The following is a 24,000-nucleotide window of genomic DNA, read 5'->3' on the forward strand; positions in this document are numbered from 1 at the left end:
TCCACCACCTCCCTGGGCAGCACATCCCAAGGGCCAACAACTCTCTCTGGGAAGAACTTTCTCCTCCCCTCCAGCCTGAACCTCCCCTGGCACAGCTTGAGACTGTGTCCTCTTGTTCTGCTGCTGGGTGCCTGGGAGAAGAGCCCAACCCCCACCTGGCTCCAACCTCCCTGCAGGGAGTTGCAGAGGGCAATGAGGTCTCCCCTGAGCCTCCTCTCCTGCAGGCTAAGCAACCCCAGCTCCCTCAGCCTCTCCTCCCAGGGCTGTGCTCAAGGCCTCTCCCCAGCCTTGTTGCCCTTCTCTGGACACCTTCAAGTCTCTCAATGTCCTTCCTGACCTCAGGGGCCCAGAGCTGGACACAGGACTCCAGGTGTGGCCTAACCAGTGCAGAGTCCAGGGGCACAATGAGCTCCCTGCTCCTGCTGGCCACACTGCTCCTGCTGCAGGCCAGGCTGCCCTTGGCCTTCTTGGCCCCCTGGGCACACTGCTGGCTCCTGTTCAGGCAGCTGTCAATCAGCACCCCCAGGTCCCTCTCTGTTTGGCAGCTCTCAGCCACTCTGCCCCCAGCCTGTAGCTCTGCCTGGGGTTGCTGTGGCCAAAGTGCAGCCCCTGGCACTTGGCCTTGTTGAATGCCATCCTGTTGGCCTCTGCCCATCTGTGCAGCCTGGCAAGGTCCCTCTGCAGAGCCCTTCTGCCCTCTGCCTGACCAACCTCTGCCCCCAGCTTGCTGTCATCTGCACATTGGCTGCTGGCTGACTCCATCCCCTCATCCAGAGCACCCAGCTCCAAGGCAGAGCACCCAGCCCCAGAGCAGAGCCAGGCCACGTGGGGCTGGCTTCACCATCCAGTCCAGATGAGCATTTTCCTCCTTTCCCTTTCATCATCTTCATCCTCCTAATTCCAGCAGGATGTTTCATATCCATTATTTCACCAGCACTTGGAGGCTGAGGCTTCCTACCCTCTGAGAGGAGCCTGAAACGAGGCCAGGAGCTGATCAAGTGCCAAGGCTAAAAATAAAGCCTCTGTGAGTGCACAGCAGCCACTGCCAGGCTCCACTGGTGCAGAGCACTGCTGCCTTTCCCAGCCCCACCACTTCAGCCACCCTGACCACTGAGGATGTTGACTCTCTCCCCCTCAGCCAACCCCTCTGGCACTTCACCAAGAGAGCACAGAGAAAATCCTGCCCTGCAGCCGCTGCCAATGGAGCTCCTGCCTGCAGCAGCTTCCACCTCTCACAGGCAGAAAGCTCTCCAGGATTTCATTCCCCTGCAGAAAGTGGAAACTTAGCTCCTGCAGGTTGGCTCTGCAAAGAAATGTCCTGCTGAGGACCCCCCAGGCTCCTGTGGGTGCTGGCAGCTGAGTGCTGAGCTGCAGGCAGGGCAGGGAGAGCAGCAGCACAGGGAGGGGATTCTGCCCCTCTGCTCTGCTCTGCTCAGCCCCCACCTGCAGCACTGCCTCCAGCTCTGGGGCCCCCAGCACAGCAAGGACCTGGAGCTGCTGGAGAGGCTCCAGGGGAGGCCACAGAGATGAGCAGAGGCTGCAGAACCTCCCCTGTGGGGCCAGGCTGGGAGAGCTGGGGCTGTGCACCCTGCAGAAGAGAAGGCTCCAGGGAGACCTCAGAGCAGCCTTGCAGGAGCTGAAGGGCTCCAGGAGAGCTGGGGAGGGACTTGGGCCAAGGGCTGGGAGGGACAGGAGGAGGAACAATGGCTTTGAGCTGGGAGAGGGGAGACTGAGAGTGGAGAGGAGGAAGAGATTGTGGAGAGTGAGGCTGGGGAGAGCCTGGCACAGGCTGCCCAGGGAGGCTGTGGCTGTGCCCTGCCTGGAGGTGCTCAGCACCAGGCTGGATGAGGCCCTGAGCCTCTGCCCATCTGCCTAGTCCAGGTTTGGGATTCAGGACAGGAGAACAGCAGGGAAGTGACTTGGCCTTGAATGCCTTTGACCTGGGTTTAACCTGTGTGTTGTGACAGCAACTTAATTGGCCTGGTAGTTGCTGCAGCCCAGTGCATTAATGCTGAAGCAGAGAATGGTTTGGGCTGGCAAAGGCCTCTGAGATCCCCCAGGCCAGCACCAACCCAACCCCCCCGTGGCCACCACACCATGGCCCCAGTGCCATGGCCACAGCTTGCTGCAACCCCTCCAGCCATGGGGACTCCACCACCTCCCTGGGCAGCCTCTGCCAGGCCCTGAGCACTCCTCCAGCAAAGACATTTTGCCTCCTCTCCAACCTCAGCCTCCCCTGGCACAATTTCAGGCCAGTTCCTCTCCTTCTGTCCCCTGAGCCTGGGGAGCAGAGCCCAACCCCCCCCTGGCTGCAGCCTCCTCTCAGGGAGCTGCAGAGAGCAATGAGGTCTCCCTCAGCCTCCTCTGCTCCAGCCTCAACCCCCCCAGCTCCCTCAGCTGCTGCTCCCCAGCCCTCTTCTCCAGACCCTTCCCTGTTCCCTCTGTTCCCTTCCCTGGCCCTGCTCCAGCCTCTCAATGTAGCTCTGGGAGTGAGGGGCCCAGAGCTGACCGCAGTGTTGGGTCCCAGTGCCTTGCTCTGGTGTGCAGGGACTCTGTAACCATGTCTCAAACCCCTGAGGAGGCTCCAGCTGCACTAACACAGCCTGGGGCTGCTGTCAGGAATCCAGCCAGGGTCAGCTGAAGGAGCAGCCTGGTAAATCTGGGCTCCTGGAGGTTTCTCAGGTTACTTCTGGTAGGTCACTGAGGGTGGGACTCATCTCATCCTCTTGTAAATGTGTTGGTGCTGCTCTGCAGGGAGTGGGGAAGGCTAATCCCACAGTGGGGGTGCTGGGATCCCTCCCACTGCCCTCGGGCAGCCCCCCTGGCTTTACACTTCACTCTGCTGCTTTGCACTTGGAAACTGAGTGGCACAAAGCTCCTGCAAGGCAGGGTGTGGGGCAGGAGGGACCCTGGCAGCCTGGCCTCAAGCCTGCTGAAGCTGCTGTGGGGACCTTGTGCTGAGGGCATTTGGGTGCACACAGAGAGTGTCCTGCTTCCAGCTGCTGCTTGTGGCCTGTGTCCTCTGCTGCACCTCCCTGGCTCTGCTTTCAGCCCCAGGAAACCCACTGCAGGTGTGGGGAGCACAGGCAGGACCCCTGGCAGGGCTGGGAAAGGCTGTGCCTGCTGGTTGTGATCAGACCTGACTTTTGCCAGCCCTGATCCAGTGCAGAAGGTTTGCAGCTCCTGTGTGGGAGCCAGGGGAGCCTGGGTCGAGTTCCTACCGAGAGGGTCTGGGAGAAGGACACGAGGCAGGGGCAAGGGAAGCTCCTGAGCCATGGAGGGGAGTCAGTGCTGGCTCAGGGGGCTGGAGGCACATGGCTCATGGTGTCCCTTTGGCCTGCCCCAGCATCCTGCAGCTCCCTGGGCTTGCAGGGCACAGGTGAGTGCCTCTGGCTGTGCAGCTGCAGATGTGTGCAGCTGGATGGGGCATGGCCACAGCCTGCAGAGCTGCTGAGAGCTCACTGTAGGCCCTTCCACAGCACTGCAGGGATGGGAAGGGACCTCTGGAGATCATCTTCCAGTACCTGAAGGGGCCTGCAAGAAAGCCAGGAAGGGACTTGGGACAAGGGCCTGTAGTGTCAGGATGAGAGGCAGTGACTCTGAGCTGGGAGAGGGGACACTGAGAGTGGAGAGGAGGAAGAGATTGTGGAGAGTGAGGCTGGGGAGACTCTGGCACAGGCTGCCCAGGGAGGCTGTGGCTGTGCCCTGCCTGGAGGTGCTCAGCACCAGGCTGGATGAGGCCCGGAGCAAGCTGTGCTGGTGGGAGGGGTCCCTGCCCATGGCAGGGGCTGGAGCTGGATCTGGTTGGATCTTTGAGGTCCCTTCCAAGCCAAAGCATTTTGGGGGTGGTGTGAGAGCAGGAGGCTGAGCTCAGTCCCTGCCCCCTCAGGACTTTGTCTCTTTGCAGAGCAGATTTTCAGCCAGCCTGGGGGGGCTGTTTCCTCACATCCTCTGCTCCCCAGCCAGGGCTTGGGTTGGAGCTGGATGATCTCTCAGGTCCCTTCCAACCCAAAGCTTTCTGGAGCTCTCTGGAGCCATGAGGTTTGGCTCAGTGGCAGTGCAGGGCCTGCAAGCCCAGCAGGGCAGGGCTGGGGGTGCGAAGGGCTTTGCAGGTGGCACCAGAAGAGCATTTCTGAATCTGCTTAAGGAGCAGCAGGGACTTCATGAGCAGCCTGTGAGCCCTCAGCTGGGCCTGCCCTTGGCCAGCAGCTCCAGAGTCCTCTCCTCCTGACTGAAGAGCAGCTCCAGAGATCTCCTGCAGAGAGGAGAGGGAGAGCTGTGGGGGACAGCTGGCCCCGGGGGGCGGCCAGGCCTGGCCTCCCGTGGGGATGAACCTCAGGAGGAGCAGCTGAAGGGTTAGCTGCTGGGTACCAGGTTGGACTCGATGACCTCTGAGGTCTTTCCCGACCTGGTTGAGTCTGTCTGGCCCCAGCCAGGAGCTGCCACGCTCCTGGGAGGTGCAAGGGAAGGCCACTGGAGTGAGGAGGAGGAGGAGGTGCAGCGAGGCCTGTGCTGGCCTGCCCCCCCCGGCCCTGGCTGAAGCCAGCCCAGCCTGCCTGGGGAGCAAGGCTGCTGCTGGGCTTGTGTGGGGCTGGGGAGCAAGGCTGCTGCTGGATTTGTGTGGGCCTGGGGAGCAAGGCTGCTGCTGGATTTGTGTGGGCCTGGGGAGCAAGGCTGCTGCTGGACTTGTGTGGGGCTGGGGAGCAAGGCTCCTGCTGGGCTTGTGTGGGGCTGGGGAGCAAGGCTGCTGCTGGGCTTGTGTGGGGCTGGGGAGCAAGGCTGCTGCTGGGCTTGTGTGGGGCTGGGGAGCAAGGCTGCTGCTGGGCTTGTGTGGGGAGCAAGGCTGCTGCTGGATTTGTGTGGGGAGCAAGGCTGCTGCTGGATTTGTGTGGGGCTGGGGAGCAAGGCTGCTGCTGGACTTGTGTGGGGCTGGGGAGCAAGGCTGCTGCTGGATTTGTGTGGGCCTGGGGAGCAAGGCTGCTGCTGGATTTGTGTGGCCAGGGGAGCAAGGCTGCTGCTGGGCTTGTGTGGGGCTGGGGAGCAAGGCTGCTGCTGGATTTGTGTGGGGCTGGGGAGCAAGGCTGCTGCTGGATTTGTGTGGCCAGGGGAGCAAGGCTGCTGCTGGATTTGTGTGGGCCTGGGGAGCAAGGCTGCTGCTGGATTTGTGTGGGGCTGGGGAGCAAGGCTGCTGCTGGGCTTGTGTGGGGCTGGGGAGCAAGGCTGCTGCTGGACTTGTGTGGGGCTGGGGAGCAAGGCTGCTGCTGGATTTGTGTGGGCCTGGGGAGCAAGGCTGCTGCTGGGCTTGTGTGGGCCTGGGGAGCAAGGCTGCTGCTGGATTTGTGTGGCCTGGGGAGCAAGGCTGCTGCTGGATTTGTGTGGCCTGGGGAGCAAGGCTGCTGCTGGAGTTGTGTGGGCCTGGGGAGCAAGGCTCCTGCTGGACTTGTGTGGGCCTGGGGAGCAAGGCTGCTGCTGGGCTTGTGTGGGCCTGGGGAGCAAGGCTGCTGCTGGAGTTGTGTGGGCCTGGGGAGCAAGGCTGCTGCTGGATTTGTGTGGGCCTGGGGAGCAAGGCTGCTGCTGGGCTTGTGTGGGCCTGGGGAGCAAGGCTGCTGCTGGACTTGTGTGGGCCTGGGGAGCAAGGCTGCTGCTGGGCTTGTGTGGGCCTGGGGAGCAAGGCTGCTGCTGGACTTGTGTGGGGCTGGGGAGCAAGGCTGCTGCTGGGCTTGTGTGGGGCTGGGGAGCAAGGCTGCTGCTGGACTTGTGTGGGGCTGGGGAGCAAGGGTGCTGCTGGATTTGTGTGGGGCTGGGGAGCAAGGCTGCTGCTGGACTTGTGTGGGCCTGGGGAGCAAGGCTGCTGCTGGAGTTGTGTGGCCTGGGGAGCAAGGCTGCTGCTGGATTTGTGTGGGCCTGGGGAGCAAGGCTGCTGCTGGATTTGTGTGGGCCTGGGGAGCAAGGCTGCTGCTGGACTTGTGTGGGGCTGGGGAGCAAGGCTGCTGCTGGATTTGTGTGGGCCTGGGGAGCAAGGCTGCTGCTGGGTTTGTGTGGGCCTGGGGAGCAAGGCTGCTGCTGGATTTGTGTGGGGCTGGGGAGCAAGGCTGCTGCTGGACTTGTGTGGGCCTGGGGAGCAAGGCTGCTGCTGGACTTGTGTGGGCCTGGGGAGCAAGGCTGCTGCTGGATTTGTGTGGGCCTGGGGAGCAAGGCTGCTGCTGGGCTTGTGTGGGCCTGGGGAGCAAGGCTGCTGCTGGGTTTGTGTGGGGCTGGGGAGCAAGGCTGCTGCTGGGTTTGTGTGGCCTGGGGAGCAAGGCTGCTGCTGGACTTGTGTGGGCCTGGGGAGCAAGGCTGCTGCTGGATTTGTGTGGGCCTGGGGAGCAAGGCTGCTGCAGGATTTGTGTGGGCCTGGGGAGCAAGGCTGCTGCTGGACTTGTGTGGGGCTGGGGAGCAAGGCTGCTGCTGGATTTGTGTGGGCCTGGGGAGCAAGGCTGCTGCTGGACTTGTGTGGGCCTGGGGAGCAAGGCTGCTGCTGGATTTGTGTGGGGCTGGGGAGCAAGGCTGCTGCTGGATTTGTGTGGGGCTGGGGAGCAAGGCTGCTGCTGGATTTGTGTGGGCCTGGGGAGCAAGGCTGCTGCTGGACTTGTGTGGGGCTGGGGAGCAAGGCTGCTGCTGGACTTGTGTGGGCCTGGGGAGCAAGGCTGCTGCTGGACTTGTGTGGGCCTGGGGAGCAAGGCTGCTGCTGGATTTGTGTGGGCCAGGGCAGCTGCCAGGGCTGCTCTGTGTGTGGGAGCCGAGGGGAGGCTGCCCGTGGCCCTGCCACGCTGCGCCGGCAGCGCTCACCCAGCTGTGCGCCCAGCACCGAGCAGGCAGCTCCCTGGCTTTGCCTCCTTGCTCTGCAGCTGCAGAGGGCCCAGCAGGACCCTTCCCAGCGTTTGCTCTGGCTGGCAGCAGCTGAACATCAGCCAGCAGTGTGCCCAGGGGGCCAAGAAGGCCGCAGCAGCCTGGCCTGGGTCGGCAATGGTGTGGCCAGGAGGGGTAGGGCAGGGACTGTGCCCCTGTGCTGGGCGCTGGGGAGGCCACAGCTTGAGTATTAGAAGGGCTGTGGTAAGTAGGTTGAGAGAGGTTCTCCTTCCCCTCTGCCCTGCTGAGGCCACAGCTGGAATATTGTGGCCAGTTCTGGGCCACTCAGGTCAAGAAGGAGCTCAGGGAACTGCTTGAGAGGGTCCAGCCCAGAGCCCCAGAGCTGCTGCAGGCAGTGGAACATCTCCCTGGGAGCACAGCTGAGGCAGCTGGGGCTGGGAGCAGAGCAGCCTGAGGGCTGCCCTCAGTGCTGGGGATAAAGCTGTGCAGGGCTGGAGCCAGGCTCTGCTCCGGGATGGCCAAGGGCAGCACAAGGGGCACTGGGGGCAAGCTGGAGCAGAGCAGCTGCCAGGGGAGCAGGAGGGAAAACTTTGTCCCTGGGAGGCTGCTGGAGCCTGGAGCAGGCTGCCCAGAGAGGCTGTGGAGTCTGCTCTGGAGAGATTCAAACCCCTTCCAGCCCCTAACACTCGATGTGATTCTCCTCAGCCCTTGGAAGTGTTGGAAGGCCTCCAGAAGGTGTCCCTGGAGCCTCTTCCCCAGGCTGAACCCCCCCCAACCCTAACCCAACCCTCAGCCCTTCTTCAGAGGTTGTTCCATCTCTTGTTTCTGTGGCCCCTCTCTGGACCTGCACCAACCCATTCGTGTCCCTCCTGTGCTAAGGACTCCAGGGCTGGACACAGCCTTCCAGGTGAAGGTCTCAGCAGGGCAGAGGAGGAGCAAATGCCCCAGGGGAGGACAGTGAGGCTGTGGGGAAAGCAGGCAGCTGAGCATGGGGAGCTGAGGCAGCACTGCTGGCTGCAGCTTTGGCCACGCTTCTGTCTCCTCCTGGGCTTGTTCCCAGGGCCCTTGCCCCGTGGGGAGGTGGAAAGAGTTTGGTTTCTCTCACTCAGCTGATCCCAAGCACTTCCTGAGGCATTTGTCAGGTGCTTTAGTCTCTGCTGTCCTGTGTGTCTCCCTGCCCCCATGGCAATGTGACACCAGGCCTGGGCTGGGCTTTGCTCAGCCTGCCCCCCCAGCTCATCAGCAGTGTTTCCATCTTGCTGGAGCTCTATTCTTGGCCCTCTGAACCCTTCAGTCTCAGCTTACCTGGCTGCTTCTCCTGCCTCATCTTCCTCTCTGTGTCCCAGGGGGGGATGCCCAAGGCCTTGGCAGGCACTGGGAGCTGCTGGGTCGCTGACCCCCAGCGGGGGCTGCAGGCCCTGCTGTAGGGTAGCAGCCACCCCCAGCAGCGCTGGCAGGAGGGAGAGGCTTCCTGCAAGCTGCAGCTGAGCCTTGGCCTGGCTGTGGAAGGAGCCAGAGCAGCAGAGCTCTGCAGAGCTGCTCTCCAGCAGCCCCTGGGGCCCCCCCTCCGTGAGGCTGCGCCGCAGAGCTGCCCCCAGGCTGGCCCTGGCCGAGCGGTGCCTGGCCCTGGCCGAGCGGTGCCTGGCCCTGGCTGCCAGGGGCTGCACCTGTCAGCAGGGAGGGGGAGACTCAGCTGCCCTGGCTGCAGAGTTTAGCAGCTGAGCACTTCCTCCCTATGGAAAAACTGCTAGGTGCTGGGGGCCTGCCAGGAGCTGCGGGGTGGAGGCTTGCCCAGCGATGCCCAGCGTGGAAGGGATGAGCCAACCTGCCCTGAGTGCCTGCTGGGCAGCTCTGGGCACTGGCTGCAGCTTGCATCAAAGGCTGCTGGAGCTGTGCTACAGTAGTGCCCTTCCAGAGGCACTTGGAGCCGAGCAGCTGCCAAGGGCAGCACAAGGATGGCAGGAGAGGAGCCTGCTGAAGGGCTCTGCTGAGAGGCTGGCAGGGCCCAGCACTGCCCCCCCAGCACCACGGCCTGAGGGCTGCCCCATCCTGTACACAGTGAGAGCACAAAGGGACTGAAAAGGTAGAGGCAAAATGCTGTGCTCTGTGGTGAGCTGTGCTCCTGCTGTCCTCTGATGGCTCCAGAGCAGCCAGGAGGAGGAGGACCTGGGGGTGCTGACAAACTCCCCAGGAGCCAGCAGTGGTCCCTGGCAGCCCAGAGCCAGCTGAGAGCTGAGCTGCAGCCAGGGCAGGGAGGGCAGCAGCACAGGGAGGGGATTCTGCCCCTCTGCTCTGCTCTGCTCAGCCCCCACCTGCAGCACTGCCTCCAGCTCTGGGGCCCCCAGCACAGGAAGGACCTGGAGCTGCTGGAGAGGCTCCAGAGGAGGCCACAGAGATGAGCAGAGGCTGCAGAACCTCCCCTGTGGGGCCAGGCTGGGAGAGCTGGGACTGTGCAGCCTGCAGAAGAGAAGGCTCCAGGGAGACCTCAGAGCAGCTTTGCAGGAGCTGAAGGGCTCCAGGAGAGCTGGGGAGGGACTTGGGCCAAGGGCTGGGAGGGACAGGAGGAGGAACAATGGCTTTGAGCTGGGAGAGGGGAGACTGAGAGTGGAGAGGAGGAAGAGATTGTGGAGAGGGAGGCTGGGGAGACTCTGGCACAGGCTGCCCAGGGAGGCTGTGGCTGTGCCCTGCCTGGAGGTGCTCAGCACCAGGCTGGATGAGGCCCTGAGCAAGCTGTGCTGGTGGGAGGGGTCCCTGCCCATGGCAGGGGCTGGAGCTGGATCTGGTTGGATCTTTGAGGTCCCTTCCAAGCCAAAGCATTTTGGGGGTGGTGAGAGAGCAGGAGGCTGAGCTCAGTCCCTGCCCCCTCAGGACTTTGTCTCTTTGCAGAGCAGATTTTCAGCCAGCCTGGGGGGGCTGTTTCCTCACATCCTCTGCTCCCCAGCAAGGCAAGGCTGCTCCTCAGCCAGGGCTTGGGCTTCCTCTGCTCCCTTTGGGGGTTGCAGGGCAGGTGTCAGCTCTGTCCTGCTGCTGCCCCAAGCAGTTCCTCTTACACTGCTCCCCAGGAACGCTGCAGCAGATCAAAGAGGAGAGCTGAGCAGAGCCAGGGATCCTCTCAGGTTACTCAGCTTAGCCACTCTCCTAAATTTAAGGCTGCAGGATTAAGAGTACTTAGAGGAGGAGACATCTTCCCCCCTCTGACTTCCTCTCCTAACCTCAGGTAAACCATTTTGCAGAGCCAGGAGTTGGACTTCAGCCTCTTGAGTGGTTCTGAGGGGCAGTTGTGCAGTGCTTGCTTGGGGCAGACACAGACACAAGCCTGCAGCAGGGCTGCTCAGGAGGGCAGCAGCAGGCAGGGCTCTCAGCCTGGGCTTGAGGTGGCCAAGGAAGTGCCCTGAGTGCTGCTGCACAGTGAGGACAGCACAGAGTGGCTCAGGCTGGGAGGGACCTCAGAGAGCAGCTACTCCAACCCCCCTCTCACCTCCACTTACCCAACCTGACCTTGAGCACCTCCAGGGAGACCTCAGAGCAGCTCTCCAGTACCTGAGGGGGCCAGAGGAGAGCTTGGCCAAGGGCTGGGAGGGACAGGCTGAGGAGCAATGGCTTTGAGCTGGGAGAGGGGAGACTGAGAGTGGAGAGGAGGAAGAGATTGTGGAGAGTGAGGCTGGGGACACTCTGGCACAGGTTGCCTGTGGCTGTCCCCTGCCTGGGGGTGTTCAGGACCAGGCTGGATGAGGCCTGGAGCAGCCTGGGCTGGTGGGAGGTGTCCTGCCCATGGCAGGGGCTTGGCACTGCACAATCTCTCAGCTCCCTTCCAACCCAGCCCAGTCCATGGGGCTGTGAATCTTGGCCACTGTGGTGCAGCAGCAGCAGGAGAGCAGCAAAGGTTGATTGTGAGGTGTGAGGCTGCCCTGCAGCCCCCCTGGCTCTGCTGCTGCAGCCTCACTGCTGCTGCTCTCAGCTCCCTGCAGCTTCCCCTTCCCTGGGGCCCTGCTGGCACCAAGCAAACCTTTGCCAGGCAGTGTCCCCTGCTGCAGCACTCAGCCCCAGCAGCTCTCTCCTGAGGCCAGGGGGTGCAGAAGGCTGGAGGCAGGGTTGGTTTCCACAGACACTAAAGGATTTGTTGCTGCTCTGCTAAGAAGCTTCTCCAGCTTTGCTCTGGACCTTCTCCTGGGGGCAGATGTCCCCAGCCAGGGCACAGCCTCAGGGCTCCCCAGGGCCTCCAGAGAGTGCCTGCTGCTGTCAGCACCCCTGGAGCTTTGGCACTTTGCTTTATCTGCTCCCAAGCCAGGAGAGTCAGATTACTGCAGCTTTCCCTGTGGGAACAGGTGGGGGATGATCCCATCATCCCTGCTGCTCCTGGCAGGCATTCCATGGGAAGCAGGCAGGATGGGGACCAGCAGAGCCATCAGGGCAGGGAGGGGAAGGAGAGGAAAAGAAGGACCTGGGCCCAGGGGGGAGATACTGAATGGGAGAGTCCAACATAGCTGCACCTTGAGTCCTGGGTTCAGCTTTGGGCCCCTCAGGCCCAGGGAAGGGCAACAGAGCTGGAGAAGGGTCTGGGGAAGAGGGCTGGGGAGGAGCAGCTGAGGGAGCTGGGGGGGTTGAGGCTGGAGCAGAGGAGGCTGAGGGAGACCTCATTGCTCTCTGCAGCTCCCTGAGAGGAGGCTGCAGCCAGGGGGGGGTTGGGCTCTGCTCCCCAGGCTCAGGGGACAGAAGGAGAGGAACTGGCCTGGAATTGTGCCAGGGGAGGCTGAGGTTGGAGAGGAGGCAAAATGTCTTTGCTGGAGGAGTGGTCAGGGCCTGGCAGAGGCTGCCCAGGGAGGTGGTGGAGTCCCCATGGCTGGAGGGGTTGCAGCAAGCTGTGGCCGTGGCAGCTGGGGCCAGGACTTGGTGGCCATGGGAGTTGGGTTGGGCTTGGCCTGGGGGATCTCATAGGGCTTGGCCAAGCCAAACAGTTTCATGACTCTGATCCAGGGGCTCAGGCAGGAGCTGCTCTTTGCTCTTGGCTGGTTCTCAGCAGGTGCAGATGCAGGGAGTGCAGCTGGGGAGGGGTAAGCAACCAAAAATGTCAGTGGGGAAGTGTTGGTCAAAGCCAAATCCCTTCTTGTCATTGCTTGCCAGAGCAGAAGTGGCAGCCACTGGTGCTTGGCTCAGGTGAAGGATCATCTGGAAGCCATCTGACTGTCAGCACTGAGCTGTGCCCAGGGCAAGGCAGTGCTGGGAATCTGGAGGGAGTCATAGCCCCCCAGAATGGTTTGGACTGGAAGGGACCTTAAAGATCTTCCAGCTCCAGCCCCCTGCCATGGGCAGGGACACCTCCCACCAGCCCAGGCTGCTCAGGGCATCATCCAGCCTGGTCCTGAACACCTCCAGGCAGGGCACAGCCACAGCCTCCCTGGGCAGCCTGTGCCAGAGTCTCCCCAGCCTCACTCTCCACAATCTCTTCCTCCTCTCCACTCTCAGTCTCCCCTCTCCCAGCTCAAAGCCATTGTTCCTCCTCCTGTCCCTCCCAGCCCTTGGCCCAAGTCCCTCCCCAGCTCTCCTGGAGCCCTTCAGGTCCTGCAAAGCTGCTCTGAGGTCTCCCTGGAGCCTTCTCTTCTGCAGGCTGCACAGCCCCAGCTCTCCCAGCCTGGCCCCACAGGGGAGGTTCTGCAGCCTCTGCTCATCTCTGTGGCGTCCTCTGGAGCCTCTCCAGCAGCTCCAGCTCCTTCTTGTGCTGAGGGCCCAGAGCTGGAGGCAGTGCTGCAGGTGGGGGCTGAGCAGAGCAGAGCAGAGGGGCAGAATCCCCTCCCTGTGCTGCTGCCCTCCCTGCCCTGCCTGCAGCTCAGCTCTCAGCTGCCTGCTGAAGGCTTTCCAGCCCCACCTGGATGTGTTCCTCTGTGACCTGCCCTGGGGGGCTGGAATGGAGGAGCTGCAGAGGTCCTTTTCACCCCCTGCCATTCTGTGGTTCTGAGTCTGGCCTTGCTTGAGGGACTCTGAGCCATACCTGAAGCCAACAGAACTCAGAGCATCCCTGCCCCAGTGTGGGGCAGAGGAAGGAACCAGCTCCAAGGGTGACAAGTAGAGCTTCAGCCAATTTAGAGCTTGTCCCCTTGGGGACTCTCTGGGCTCCAATTAGCTTTGGGAAGCTCTGCAATGCTTTGAGTTCCCAGGTGATGCTCCCTGAAGCTGTAAGGTGAGGGAGGAGGCTGCACACCTGATCTAACACCAGCTCCTCTTCTTTTCCTTCTTCTCTTCCAATCCTTCCCTCTCCTGCATGTCTCCCCTCCCTCCCTCAGGCCTGTATAGATGAGAACCTGGACATGGTGAAGTTCCTTGTAGAGAATGGAGCCAATGTGAACCAGCAGGACAATGAGGGCTGGACCCCTCTCCACGCAGTGGCATCCTGTGGCTACCTCAACATAGCAGAGTGAGTGAGTCTGGGGCTCCTCTGGGGCTTTCTGGCACTTTCCCCCTGTCCTCCTCACAGAGATGGTGCTGAGGCTGGCACAGCATCCTGGGCAGCAGTGCTCCCAGGGGGGAAGTGGTGCTGCTGAGTCCTTGCTTGGCAAGGGTTAAGCTGGAGCCTGCCTTTTGCTGATCCCAGGGCAGTGACTTCTGCTCCCTCTCCCTAGTCTCAGGTGATAGAAGGAGAGGAAATTGCCTGCAATTCTGCCTCTGGAGGGTTAGAGATCAGGAGAAATGTCTCTGCTGCCCAGGGAGGTGGTGGAGTCAAGAAAGATGCAACAAGGGCTCTGGAGCCACCAAATGCCAGCAGCATCTTTCCTTCCCACTCAGCCCCAGTGTTCCTGCTGAGAAAAGAGGGAGCAGTGATAGAAGTGGCTGCTTGGTGCTCACCCCCTGCCTGCTAGGGCCTGGTCTTGATCCCACAGTCACAGAATCTCCCTGCTTGGAAGAGAGCTCCAAGCTCATCCAGCCCAACCTCCAACCCAGCACTGCAGCATCAACACCAAACCACCTCCACCACACACACACCCCCCACACCCCCCTGGGGTGCTGAACTGCCCTGGGCAGCCTCTGCCAATGTTTGAGAGCCTTCCAGGGCAGAAATATTTCCTGATGTCCAGCCTGAACCTCCCCTGGGGCAGCTTGGAGCCATTGCCTCTGCTCCTGTTGCTTTCCACCAAGGAGCAGAGGCTGCCCCCTCCTTGCTCCAACCTCCCTGCAGGGAGCTGCAGAGAGCAATGAGGCCTCCCTCAGCCTCCTCTGCTCCAGGCTCAACCCCCCCAGCTCCCTCAGCTGCTCCTCCCCAGCCCTCTTCCCCAGACCCTTCCCCAGCTCTGTTGCCCTTCCCTGGCCCTGCTGCAGCTCCTCAGTGTCCTGCTGGCAGTGAGGGTCCCAGCAGTGCGCTCTGGACAAGCTGCAGGGGGTCTGAATTGTCCTTGATGGGAATGGTGGTGTGTAGATACAGACAGAAAATTGCTGCTGGCTTGGCCTAGCTTCTGTTTGACTTCCTTTTTCCTCTGAAGGACCCAAGCCTGCTAGGGGAGAGCAGGAGCAGAGGTCTGTAGGTAACAGCAGAGGAACAAATCTCCAAGCCCCTGCCCAGGGCTCCGTGCATGGCCCAGGAACATTCTCAGTGCAAGGCACTCGTTGGGTAACTGAACTGGAATGAGAGAGAGGAATCCCTGGTGGTGCTGTGTGGTGGTGCTGTGTGGGCTCCTGGGAGGGTGCAGCTGAGCTCTGGTGTGGGTCTCACTCCCTTAGGTACTTGATCAGGCACGGAGCCAACGTGGCTGCGGTGAACAGCGAGGGAGAGGTCCCCTCGGACATCGCCGAGGAGGCAGCCATGAAGGACCTGCTGCTGGAGCAAGTGAAGAGACAAGGTACATGCTGCTGGCACCTCAGAGAGTGCTGGGGGCACTGCAGGCATGGCCAAGCACAGCACAAGGGGCACTGGGGGCAAGCTGGAGCAGAGCAGCTGCCAGGGGAGCAGGAGGGAAAACTTTGTCCCTGGGAGGCTGCTGGAGCCTGGGGCAGGCTGCCCAGAGAGGCTGTGGAGTCTCCTCTGGAGCCTTTCCAGCCCCCCCTGGATGTGTTCTGGGTGCCCTGCTCTGTCAGAGGGGGTGACTGGATGGTCCCTTCCAGCCCCTAGCACTCTGATTCTGTATGTGAAGGGATCTGAGGTCTGCCCCAAGAGGCAGCAGACAGCTGCTGCTTTGGTAGCACAGCAGTGGAAGAGCTGCAGAGGTTTGTGCTGTGCAGGCTCTGTCCTTAGCAGAGTTCCTCAGAGGCAGACAGCACAACACTGGAAGCTGATGCATGAGATCTGGCTTTTAAAGGGAGATTCTGAGCTCTGCTGTCAGTGGAAGCTCTTCTGTCACCAGCACCTCCTAGAGTCACAGAATGGCTCAGCCTGGAAGCAGCCACAGAGATCCTCATCTCCAGCCCCCTGCCACAGGCAGGGACACCTCTCAGCTACACTCAGCTGCTCAAGGCCTCATCCAGCCTGGCCTCCAACACCCCCAGGCAGGAGGCAGCCACAGCCTCACACTGAAGAGCTTCTTCCCCAGCTCCACTCTAACCCTGCTCTGCTTCAGCTCCAAACCCTTCCCCCTGGGGCTGGCTCAGACCCCCTCAGGAGAAGTCTCTCTGCAGCCTTCCTGCAGGATCCCTTCAGGCAGCTCTAAGGTCTCCCCTGGAGCCTTCTCCCCTGCAGGCTGCACAGCCCCAGCTCCCTCAGCCTGTGCTCCCAGCAGAGCTGCTCCAGCCCTGGATAGTACAGAGCTGAGATACAGAGCCCTGCCAAGAGTAAGGACTGGGAAATGAGTGTGCCTGGCCTGGAGTGATCTGCTTTATCCTGAGCCTCCCCCAGGCTTCTTCTGCAGCCCCTCTGCTCTGCCATCTCCCCTTGCCCACCAGGTGGGGCTGCCTGGGGGGCTGCTCCCTGCACTGTCCCTGCAGAACCATCCCAGGCAGAAGGAGCACCTGGGGCTGTGCAGCTGCTGTGAGAAAGGCTTCAGCAGTGTCCAGTTCTCTTCATGCTCATGGAATGTGTCTGGGGGGGCTGGGGGCTGCACATAGGTGTGAGGGGCTTGAACCCTGGCAGTGAGGTTCATCAGGAGTGGGTTTGAAGGGTGCATTTATCCCAGCTGGGTGGACTGAGGCAAACTGAGCTGACAGCCCCCAAGGGGTCCACCTGGAGCACACATGGGCTAAATGTTGGAGGTGTTTGGCTTTGAGAACAGAAAGCTCTTGAGGGATCTGCTGCTTGTCCTGCACTGCCTGGGGAGAGGCTGCAGAGCCTCCTGTCAGAGCTGCCCAGTGGTGGGAGCAGAAGAGACTCACAGGGCTGGGCAGAGGACGTTCTGCCTGCACAATCCCTGTGTGTACATGGGGGAAGGGATGCCCAGGGCAGTGTGGGACAGGGACCAGCAGGAACTCTGTGCCATCTCCAGCACTGAGGGTGGTCAAAGCACAGCTGCATTTACAGAGTCACTGAATGTCTCTGGTTGCAAGAGGCCTCCAAGCTCATCCAGGGCATCTCTCCACCCAGCACTGCAGGTCAAACCAAACCATGGCCCTCAGCACCAGGTCTGTGCTGCCTGGACACCCCCAGGGATGGAGACTGCAGCACTGCCCTGGGCAGCCTCTGCCAATGGCTGAGATCCCTTCCAGGGCAGAAAGATTTCCTAGCATCCAGCCTGAGCCTCCCCTGGGGCAGCCTGGAACCATTGCCTCTGCTCCTGTCCCTTGTCACCAAGGAGCAGAGGCTGCCCCCTCCTTGCTCCAACCTCCCTGCAGGGAGCTGCAGAGAGCAATGAGGCCTCCCTCAGCCTCCTCCAGCCTGAACACCCCCAGCTGCCTCAGCTGCTCCCCACAGGACCTGTGCTCAGTGCCCTTTAGCTCTGAGCAACTTGATCTGGGTTTGACTTTCCCCTCCTCTGAGCAGCAGTTTGGGCTGGAGACCCCAAAGATTCTTCCTGGTCCTGATGATTTTCTGCCTGCTGTTGGGGTTGTTTGCAGGCTGGGTTGAATCCCTCCTCCTTCCCAGCTGGATTCTGCTTACCCCATGGTGGTTGCTTTATTTCTGAAGCTCTTTTCAGGTGCAGGGAGGCAGGGACCAGGCCTCAGCCACTTGGTGTTGCTGGTGGGGCTGGAGCCCTCCTGCTCCTTGTCATTTGTGTTGCTGTTCCTCTTGGAAAGTTGCTGCAGGATCAAGTTCCTGCTGGGAGCCAGAAACTGTTCTCTTCCTGGGCTGGTGTTTGTGACAAGGTTATTGTACTCTGTTCCACTTTGAAAGGAGCTTACAGAGCCCTGCTGCCTGATCCTGACTCTGCTCAGGTGTTCCTGAAGGGGGTTGTGTCCCCAGGCAGGGTTTGCTGCACTGGGCCCAAGCTCTGCCCTTGGCAGGTTTCAGCCCTGCTGTTCCTGTGAGCAGTTCTTGGTAGCCACTTTAAAGAGAGAGCTGCAGTGGTGTGAAGGAGGAGGGAGTGGGGAAACACTGAACAGCTTGCCCAGAGGGGAGGGTGAAGCCTCATCCCTGGAGACATTCAAGGCCAGACTGATATGCCCCTGAGCAGCCTGCTCCAGGCAGAGCTGTCCCTGCTGGCTTCAGGGGGTTGGACAAGGCAACCTTTGAGGCTCCCTTCCAAGCCCTTCTGTGATCCCATGAGAGAGAGGATCTGCATCTCCCTGGGCAGCCTGGCTGTGGGGAGCAGGCTGTGGCCAGCCCAGAGAAGCCAAGGCTGACAGCAGACAATTCCTCACCTGCCTGCCTCAAGAAGCATCCCTTCCTGGGATGCTTCTTGGCTTTCCATTGCCTCAGCACAAGAGCAGCCTCCTGCTAAGATGCCCTGAGCCAGCCATCTGCCTGCAGCGAGCTGCTTCCCCTTGGCACAGCTTAGCAGGGTGCTGGCTGCTGGCTGCAGCGTGAGGGAGGCTTCAAACGAGGCCCCAGCCAGCTCTGCCCTCCCTGCAGCACAGCTGAGAGCAGCAGCCTGCTGCACACTGCAGCAAGGGCACAGGCCTCTGGGGCTCCCCTCCCAGCCACCTTCCCAGCCTCCAGCTACTGTGCCTCAAGGAAGGCCTCAGCCAGATGGACTCTGGGTGCTCAGGAATCCCCTGGGGCTTCCTGCTGCTGAGGAGCTCCTGCCACAGGCACTGCTGTAGTTAACAGCCACAGAGTTAAGCAGCTGAGGTCTGCTGGTCAGGGAGCTCTTGGGTTGAACCTGATGATCTTGGAGGTCCTCTCCAACCTTTGTGATTCTGTGGTTTCTCTGCTCCCTGTTTTGGAGCCCTCCTGCTGCTGATCTTCACCACAGCCTGGGGTAGTGGAGTCAGATTTCAGGGAAGGGCAACAGAGCTGGGGAAGGGTCTGGAGAAGAGGGCTGGGGAGGAGCAGCTGAGGGAGCTGGGGGGGGTTGAGGAGGCTGAGGGAGACCTCATTGCTCTCTGCAGCTCCCTGAGAGGAGGCTGCAGCCAGGGGGGGTTGGGCTCTGCTCCCCAGGCTCAGGGGACAGAAGGAGAGGAACTGGCCTGAAATTGTGCCAGGGGAGGCTGAGGTTGGAGAGGAGGCAAAATGTCTTTGCTGGAGGAGTGGTCAGGGCCTGGCAGAGGCTGCCCAGGGAGGTGGTGGAGTCCCCATGGCTGGAGGGGTTGCAGCAAGCTGTGGCCATGGCACTGGGGCCAGGGTTTGGTGGCCATGGGGGGGGTTGGGTTGGGGTTGGCCTGGGGGATCTCAGAGGCCTTTGTCAGCCCAAACCATTCTGTGAGTCTCTGACTGTGAGTGGAGAAGTGTTCACTTTCTTTTCTGTTTTAAAGCTGCTGGCCCCTGATGCAGTTGGCTTTCACATTGGTCCTGCACTGAAGAACTTACCCACAGCCACAGCTGTCCTCTTCTCCTTCATGTTTTCAGTCACAGAGCTGTCAGGGCTGGAAGGGACCTTAAGGATCATCCAGTCCCAACCCCTGCCATGGGCAGGGACACCTCACACCACAGCAGGTTGCTCACAGCCACCTCCAGCCTGGCTGCAAACACCTCCAGGCAGGAGGCTTCCACCACCTCCCTGGGCAGCCTGTGCCAGGCTCTCACCACCCTGCTGGGCAACAACTTCTTTCTGACATCTGATCTAAACCTGCCCTCCTCTAGCTCAGGTCCCCTGAGTCAGTGAGCTGTAGGCTGAGAGGAGTGGAGCCACATTGTGCTTCTGGTGCTGTCTCAGCTGTACAGGAGAGCTGCAGTCAGGACACCAAGTCTGAGGCTGGGTTTTGGCAGTTCAGTGGCAGGTGATGCAGCTCATCAGCCTGACCCAGCTGGCCTCCACGCAGCAGCAGGAGCACATGGTCCCTCTTGTCACCAGAGAGTCCCCCACAGCTGTGTCTGTTGATGTGCTCCCTTCATCTGACTTCATCTAAAGCACATCTTCAGGAAGGGCATGGAGCTGATGCAGGAGGTCCAGAGGAGGTCACAAATCAGTTACAGGATCACAGAATGCTCTGGGCTGGAAGGGAGCTCCAAAGGTCACCCAGTCCAAGCCCCTGCACTCAGCAGGATCCCTGTGCTCTTTAACATCTTCATTGATGATCTGGATGAGGGCATTGAGGCCATCAGCAGTGAATGTGCAGATGACAGCAAGCTGGGGGCAGGAGTTGAGCTGCTGGAGGGCAGAGAGGCTCTGCAGAGGGACCTGGACAGGCTGGGCAGAGGGGCAGAGTCCAAGGGCAGGAGATTGAACACATCCAAGGGCCAGGGGCTGCACTTTGGCCACAGCAGCCCCAGGCAGTGCCACAGGCTGAGGGAAGAGTGGCTGAGAGCAGCCAGGCAGAGAGGGACCTGGGGGTGCTGGTTGATGGTAGGCTGAACATGAGCCTGCAGTGTGCCCAGGCAGCCAGGAGGGCCAAGGGCAGCCTGGCCTGCAGCAGGAAGAGTGTGGCCAGCAGGAGCAGGGAGCTCATTCTGCCCCTGTACACTGCAGTGGTTAGGCCACAGCTTGAGTCCTGTGTCCAGTTCTGGGCCCCTCAGGTCAGGAAGGACATTGAGAGACTTGAAGGTGTCCAGAGAAGGGCAACAAGGCTGGGGAGAGGCCTTGAGCACAGCCCTGGGAGGAGAGGCTGAGGGAGCTGGGGTTGCTTAGCCTGCAGCAGAGGAGGCTCAGGGGAGACCTTCTTGCTCTCTGCAACTCCCTGAAGGGAGGTTGGAGCCAGGTGGGGGTTGGGCTCTTCTCCCAGGCAGCCAGCACCAGAACAAGAGGACACAGTCTCAGGCTGTGCCAGGGGAGGTTTAGGTTGGATGTTAGGAAGAAGTTTTGTACAGAGAGAGAGATTGGCCATTGGGATGTGCTGCCTGGGGAGGTGGTGGAGTCCCCATCCCTGGAGGTGTTCAGGAGGAGACTTGCTGGGGTGCTGGGTGCCATGGGTTAGTTGTTCAGGTGGTGGTGGATTGGTTGATGGGTTGGACTCGGTGATCTTGAAGGTCTCTTCCAACCTGCTCTATTCTATTCTATTCTATTCTATTCTATTCTAAGTTGAACATCTCTGTGAGAGCTTTCCCTCGGTAATCTCTCCTGTGCTTCCCCTTCCAGGTGCAGACCTGGAGCTGGCCAGGAAGGAGGAGGAGCAGCAGATGCTGCAGGACGCTCGGCAGTGGCTGAACAGCGGCAGGATCGAGGACGTGAAGCAGGCGCGCACCGGCGCCACGGCGCTGCACGTGGCTGCGGCCAAGGGCTACGCAGAGGTCCTGAGGTGGGAGCCCCTGCCCAGGGCTGCCTCTTGCAAGCAGCACATCCAGCCCTGGGGCTCAGGCAGATTTGCCTCACAGTGAGGTTTTCAGGCTGCAGTGTCTCAGAAGGCTCTCTGGGGCAATGCTCCCTGCCACGGAGGTTCAGCCGGGCGTGCACAGGGGCTGGGAGATTCCCTTCCATGCCTCTGGGCCTCTGAGGTTTGGGTACTTCATGGAATCCCAGGATGGTTGGGTTGGAAGGGACCTTAAAGGTCATCCAGTTTCACCCCCCTGCCATGGGCAGAGACACCTCCACCAGCCCAGCTTGCTCCAGGCCTCATCCAGCCTGGCCTTGGACACCTCCAGGCCTGGGGCATTCCTCACCTCCCTGGGCCCCCTGTGCCAGTGCCTGGCCAGCCTCCTTGTGAAGAACTTCCTTCTAGTGTCTAACCTTTGTCCAGAGTCCCTCCCCAGCTCTCCTGGAGCCCCTTCAGGTACTGGAAGGCTGCTCTGAGGTCTCCCTGGAGCCTTCTCTTCAGGCAGAACAAACCCAGCTCCCTCAGTCTGTGCCCATAAGGGAGGATCTCCTGCCCTCTGATCAGCTTGGTGGCTTCCTCTGGGCCTGCTCCAGCAGTTCCATGGCCTTGCTGTGCTTACATTGATGAAATCTCTTTAGGGTCTGAGGTTGCACTTTCACTTTTAGAGCAGTAGCTTTAGGACTGGCAAGGAAGACAGCCTTGGGACCAGCTTCAGCCTACAGAGTGCCAGCACACACTGCCTGACACTCACCAACACCCCCCAGGCTGGGTGACCATTCCAGTGGAAGCTGCAGTGTCCAGCCCTCCTCACTGCCCCCTGCCCCTTCATTCTACTGCCCCTGCCCCTTAATGCTCCTGCAGCCACCAGCAGTGCCAAAGGGATTCCAACACCCAGCAGCTCTGCTTCTGCTGCTCTGGCCCCAGGAAGCTCACTGGGAGCAGAACCCTGCCCAGTGCTGTGTCCTGGCAATAAAGCATTCCTGTTTTCACAGGTAAGGTCTGGTCCAGGTTTCCAACAGCAAAGCTTTTTCCTCCCTGCTCTGGGTGCATGGGTGGAGCTGCCCATGGGCACAGCAGCTTTCTCTGTAGCCCACCTCAAAATCCCTTCTGGAAGCATTTGTCCATCCCCATCCTTCATGTCACAGATTTTGGTGGGCAGGAGCTGGTCCTGCTCAAGCTTTGGCCATTTTGTTGTTCTCAACAACTGAGGCCAGAGGAGGATCACAAAGGTGATCCAGGGGTTGGAGCAGCTCTGCTGGGAGCACAGGCTGAGGGAGCTGGGGCTGTGCAGCCTGCAGAGGAGAAGGCTCCAGGGGGACCTCAGAGCTGCTGCCAGGACCTGAAGGGATCCTGCAGGAAGCTGCAGAGAGACTTTGGCTGAGGTGTCTGAGCCAGGCCCAGGGGGAAGGGTTTGGAGCTGAGGCAGGGCAGGGTCAGAGTGGAGCTGGGGAAGAAGTTGCAGAATTCCCCTGGGATGTTCTTCAATATTTAAGCAACTTGGCTGCTGGTCAGAGCTGATACCTGAGCCCCACAGCACATCCACCTGCTGGCTGCTGTGCCGCTCTGCAGGTGGCCCTGGGGCTCCAGGCTACACTGAGCTCCCTTCTGCTTGTTTTGGGCTTAACTGTTCAGGCTCCAGGTGCTGTGGGGCTGGGTGGGGGAGGCAGGGAGGTGAAGGTGTGACCTGAGGGTGTGCCCAGGCAGTTCACTTGGGTGAGGCTGTTGAACCAGGGCTGCACAAATGCAGTTTGGGTTGGTTAGCCCAGGTGTGGCTTGGTGAACTTCCACCTTCCATACCTGTCCATCCCAGGCATGTCCTGTCCCAGGCAGTCCTGCTGGCTCCTCATGGCCATTCCTTGTTCTCTCCTGGGACCCAGACTGAGCTCCAGTTACCCAAAGCCCTTCCCTGCCTGCATTGTGCTTGGTCCCTGGTTGTGGAGGTGACAGCCTGCAGAGACCTGGCTTGCTTGGTGCCTGAGCCAGCCTGGAGTCTCCTCCTTTGGAGCAGAAGTTCAGTCCCCAGTGCCAGAGCAGAAAAGAAGTTCTGAAAGGGAACAGAATCACAGCAAATGTCTGGCTGGAAGAGGCCTCCAAGCTCCTCCAGCCCAGCCCTCCACCCAGCACTGCAGGCTTAGCACCAAACCATGGCCCTCAGCACCACAGCTGCATGAACACCCCCAGGGATGGAGACTGCAGCACTGCCCTGGGCAGCCTCTGCCAATGGCTGAGATCCCTTCCAGGGCAGAAAGATTTCCTCAGATCCAGCCTGAGCCTCCCCTGGGGCAGCTTGGAACCATTTGCTCTGCTCCTGTTGCTTGCCACCAAGGAGCAGAGGCTGCCCCCTCCTTGCTCCAACCTCCCTGCAGGGAGCTGTAGAGAGCAAAGAGGTCTCCCTCAGCCTCCTCTTCTCCAGGAGCACCTCCTCAGTCACACAACTCCTGCAGCTTTCACAGCAGTCCCTTCCCATTCCCCTCTCTCCTCTTCCAGTTGCAAGAACCTGGAGTGGTTGTTGCTGAGGTGAACAAAGAAGCTGAGGACCTCCTGGCTCCTTGTGAGCCTTGCTGCCTGCTCTGTGCCTCTCAGTGTGAGCTCCTCTGCGTGGAAGTCATTGCTGGGGGGCAGAAACCAACACTGCTTCTCCCCTCAGGCTCCTGATCCAGGCTGGCTTTAACCTCAACGTCCAGGACAACGACGGCTGGACCCCGCTGCACGCCGCGGCGCACTGGGGGGTGAAGGAAGCCTGCTCCATCCTGGCCGAGGCTCTCTGTGACATGGACGTCAGGAACAAGCTGGTGAGGGCACAGGGGGCTTGGCACAACTGGGGCAAAGCATTTTGCAGCCAGGGGAACGTCAGCTTTGCTGCTTCCCCTCCATCCAGCACCCTGCTGGAGTCCCAGCAGGAGCAGCTCCTCTGCAGGGGTGCTGGGGAATTTACAGAGCCCCAGCACAGGGCACCTGGAGCCCTGAGGGTCCTGGCTCTGGAGGGAGGCAGAAAAGGCTTCAGGAGTTACTGGAAAAGATCAGGATTCATAGGATGGGATGGGATGGGATGGGATGGAATGGGATGGGATAGGATAGGATAGGATAGGATAGGATAGGATAGGATAGGATAGGATAGGATAGAGTAGAGTAGAATAGAGTAGAACAGAATAGAGTAGAATAGAGTAGAGTAGAATAGAATAGAGTAGAATAGACCAGGTTGGAAGAGACCTTCAAGATCAAGTCCAACCTATCACCCAACACCACCTAATCAACTAACCCTTGGCACCAAGCACCCCATCCAGTCTCCTCCTGAGCACCTCCAGGGATGGGGACTCCACCACCTCCCTGGGCAGCACATCTAAGGGCCAGTCTCTCTTTCTGGGAAGAACTTCTTCCTAACATCCAGCCTGAACCTCCCCTGGCACAGCTTGAGACTGTGTCCTCTTGTTCTGGTGCTGGGTGCCTGGGAGA

General features: G+C 60.6%; 1 protein-coding gene across 1 annotated transcript in view; it reads left to right on the forward strand.

Moving 5' to 3' along the window:
* Positions 1-24,000, forward strand: part of PPP1R12B (protein phosphatase 1 regulatory subunit 12B) — a 188,930-nt gene that overhangs the window by 34,776 nt on the left and 130,154 nt on the right. Inside the window, exons 2-5 of the mRNA XM_054176320.1 lie at positions 13,128-13,258; positions 14,557-14,675; positions 20,373-20,532; positions 23,195-23,339. Of these exons, the coding sequence (XP_054032295.1) occupies positions 13,128-13,258; positions 14,557-14,675; positions 20,373-20,532; positions 23,195-23,339 (555 nt within the window). The remainder of the gene's footprint in view (positions 1-13,127; positions 13,259-14,556; positions 14,676-20,372; positions 20,533-23,194; positions 23,340-24,000) is intronic.

Source organism: Dryobates pubescens, chromosome 35, assembly GCF_014839835.1.
Source record: "Dryobates pubescens isolate bDryPub1 chromosome 35, bDryPub1.pri, whole genome shotgun sequence".
In the NCBI taxonomy this organism is placed as follows: domain Eukaryota; kingdom Metazoa; phylum Chordata; class Aves; order Piciformes; family Picidae; genus Dryobates; species Dryobates pubescens.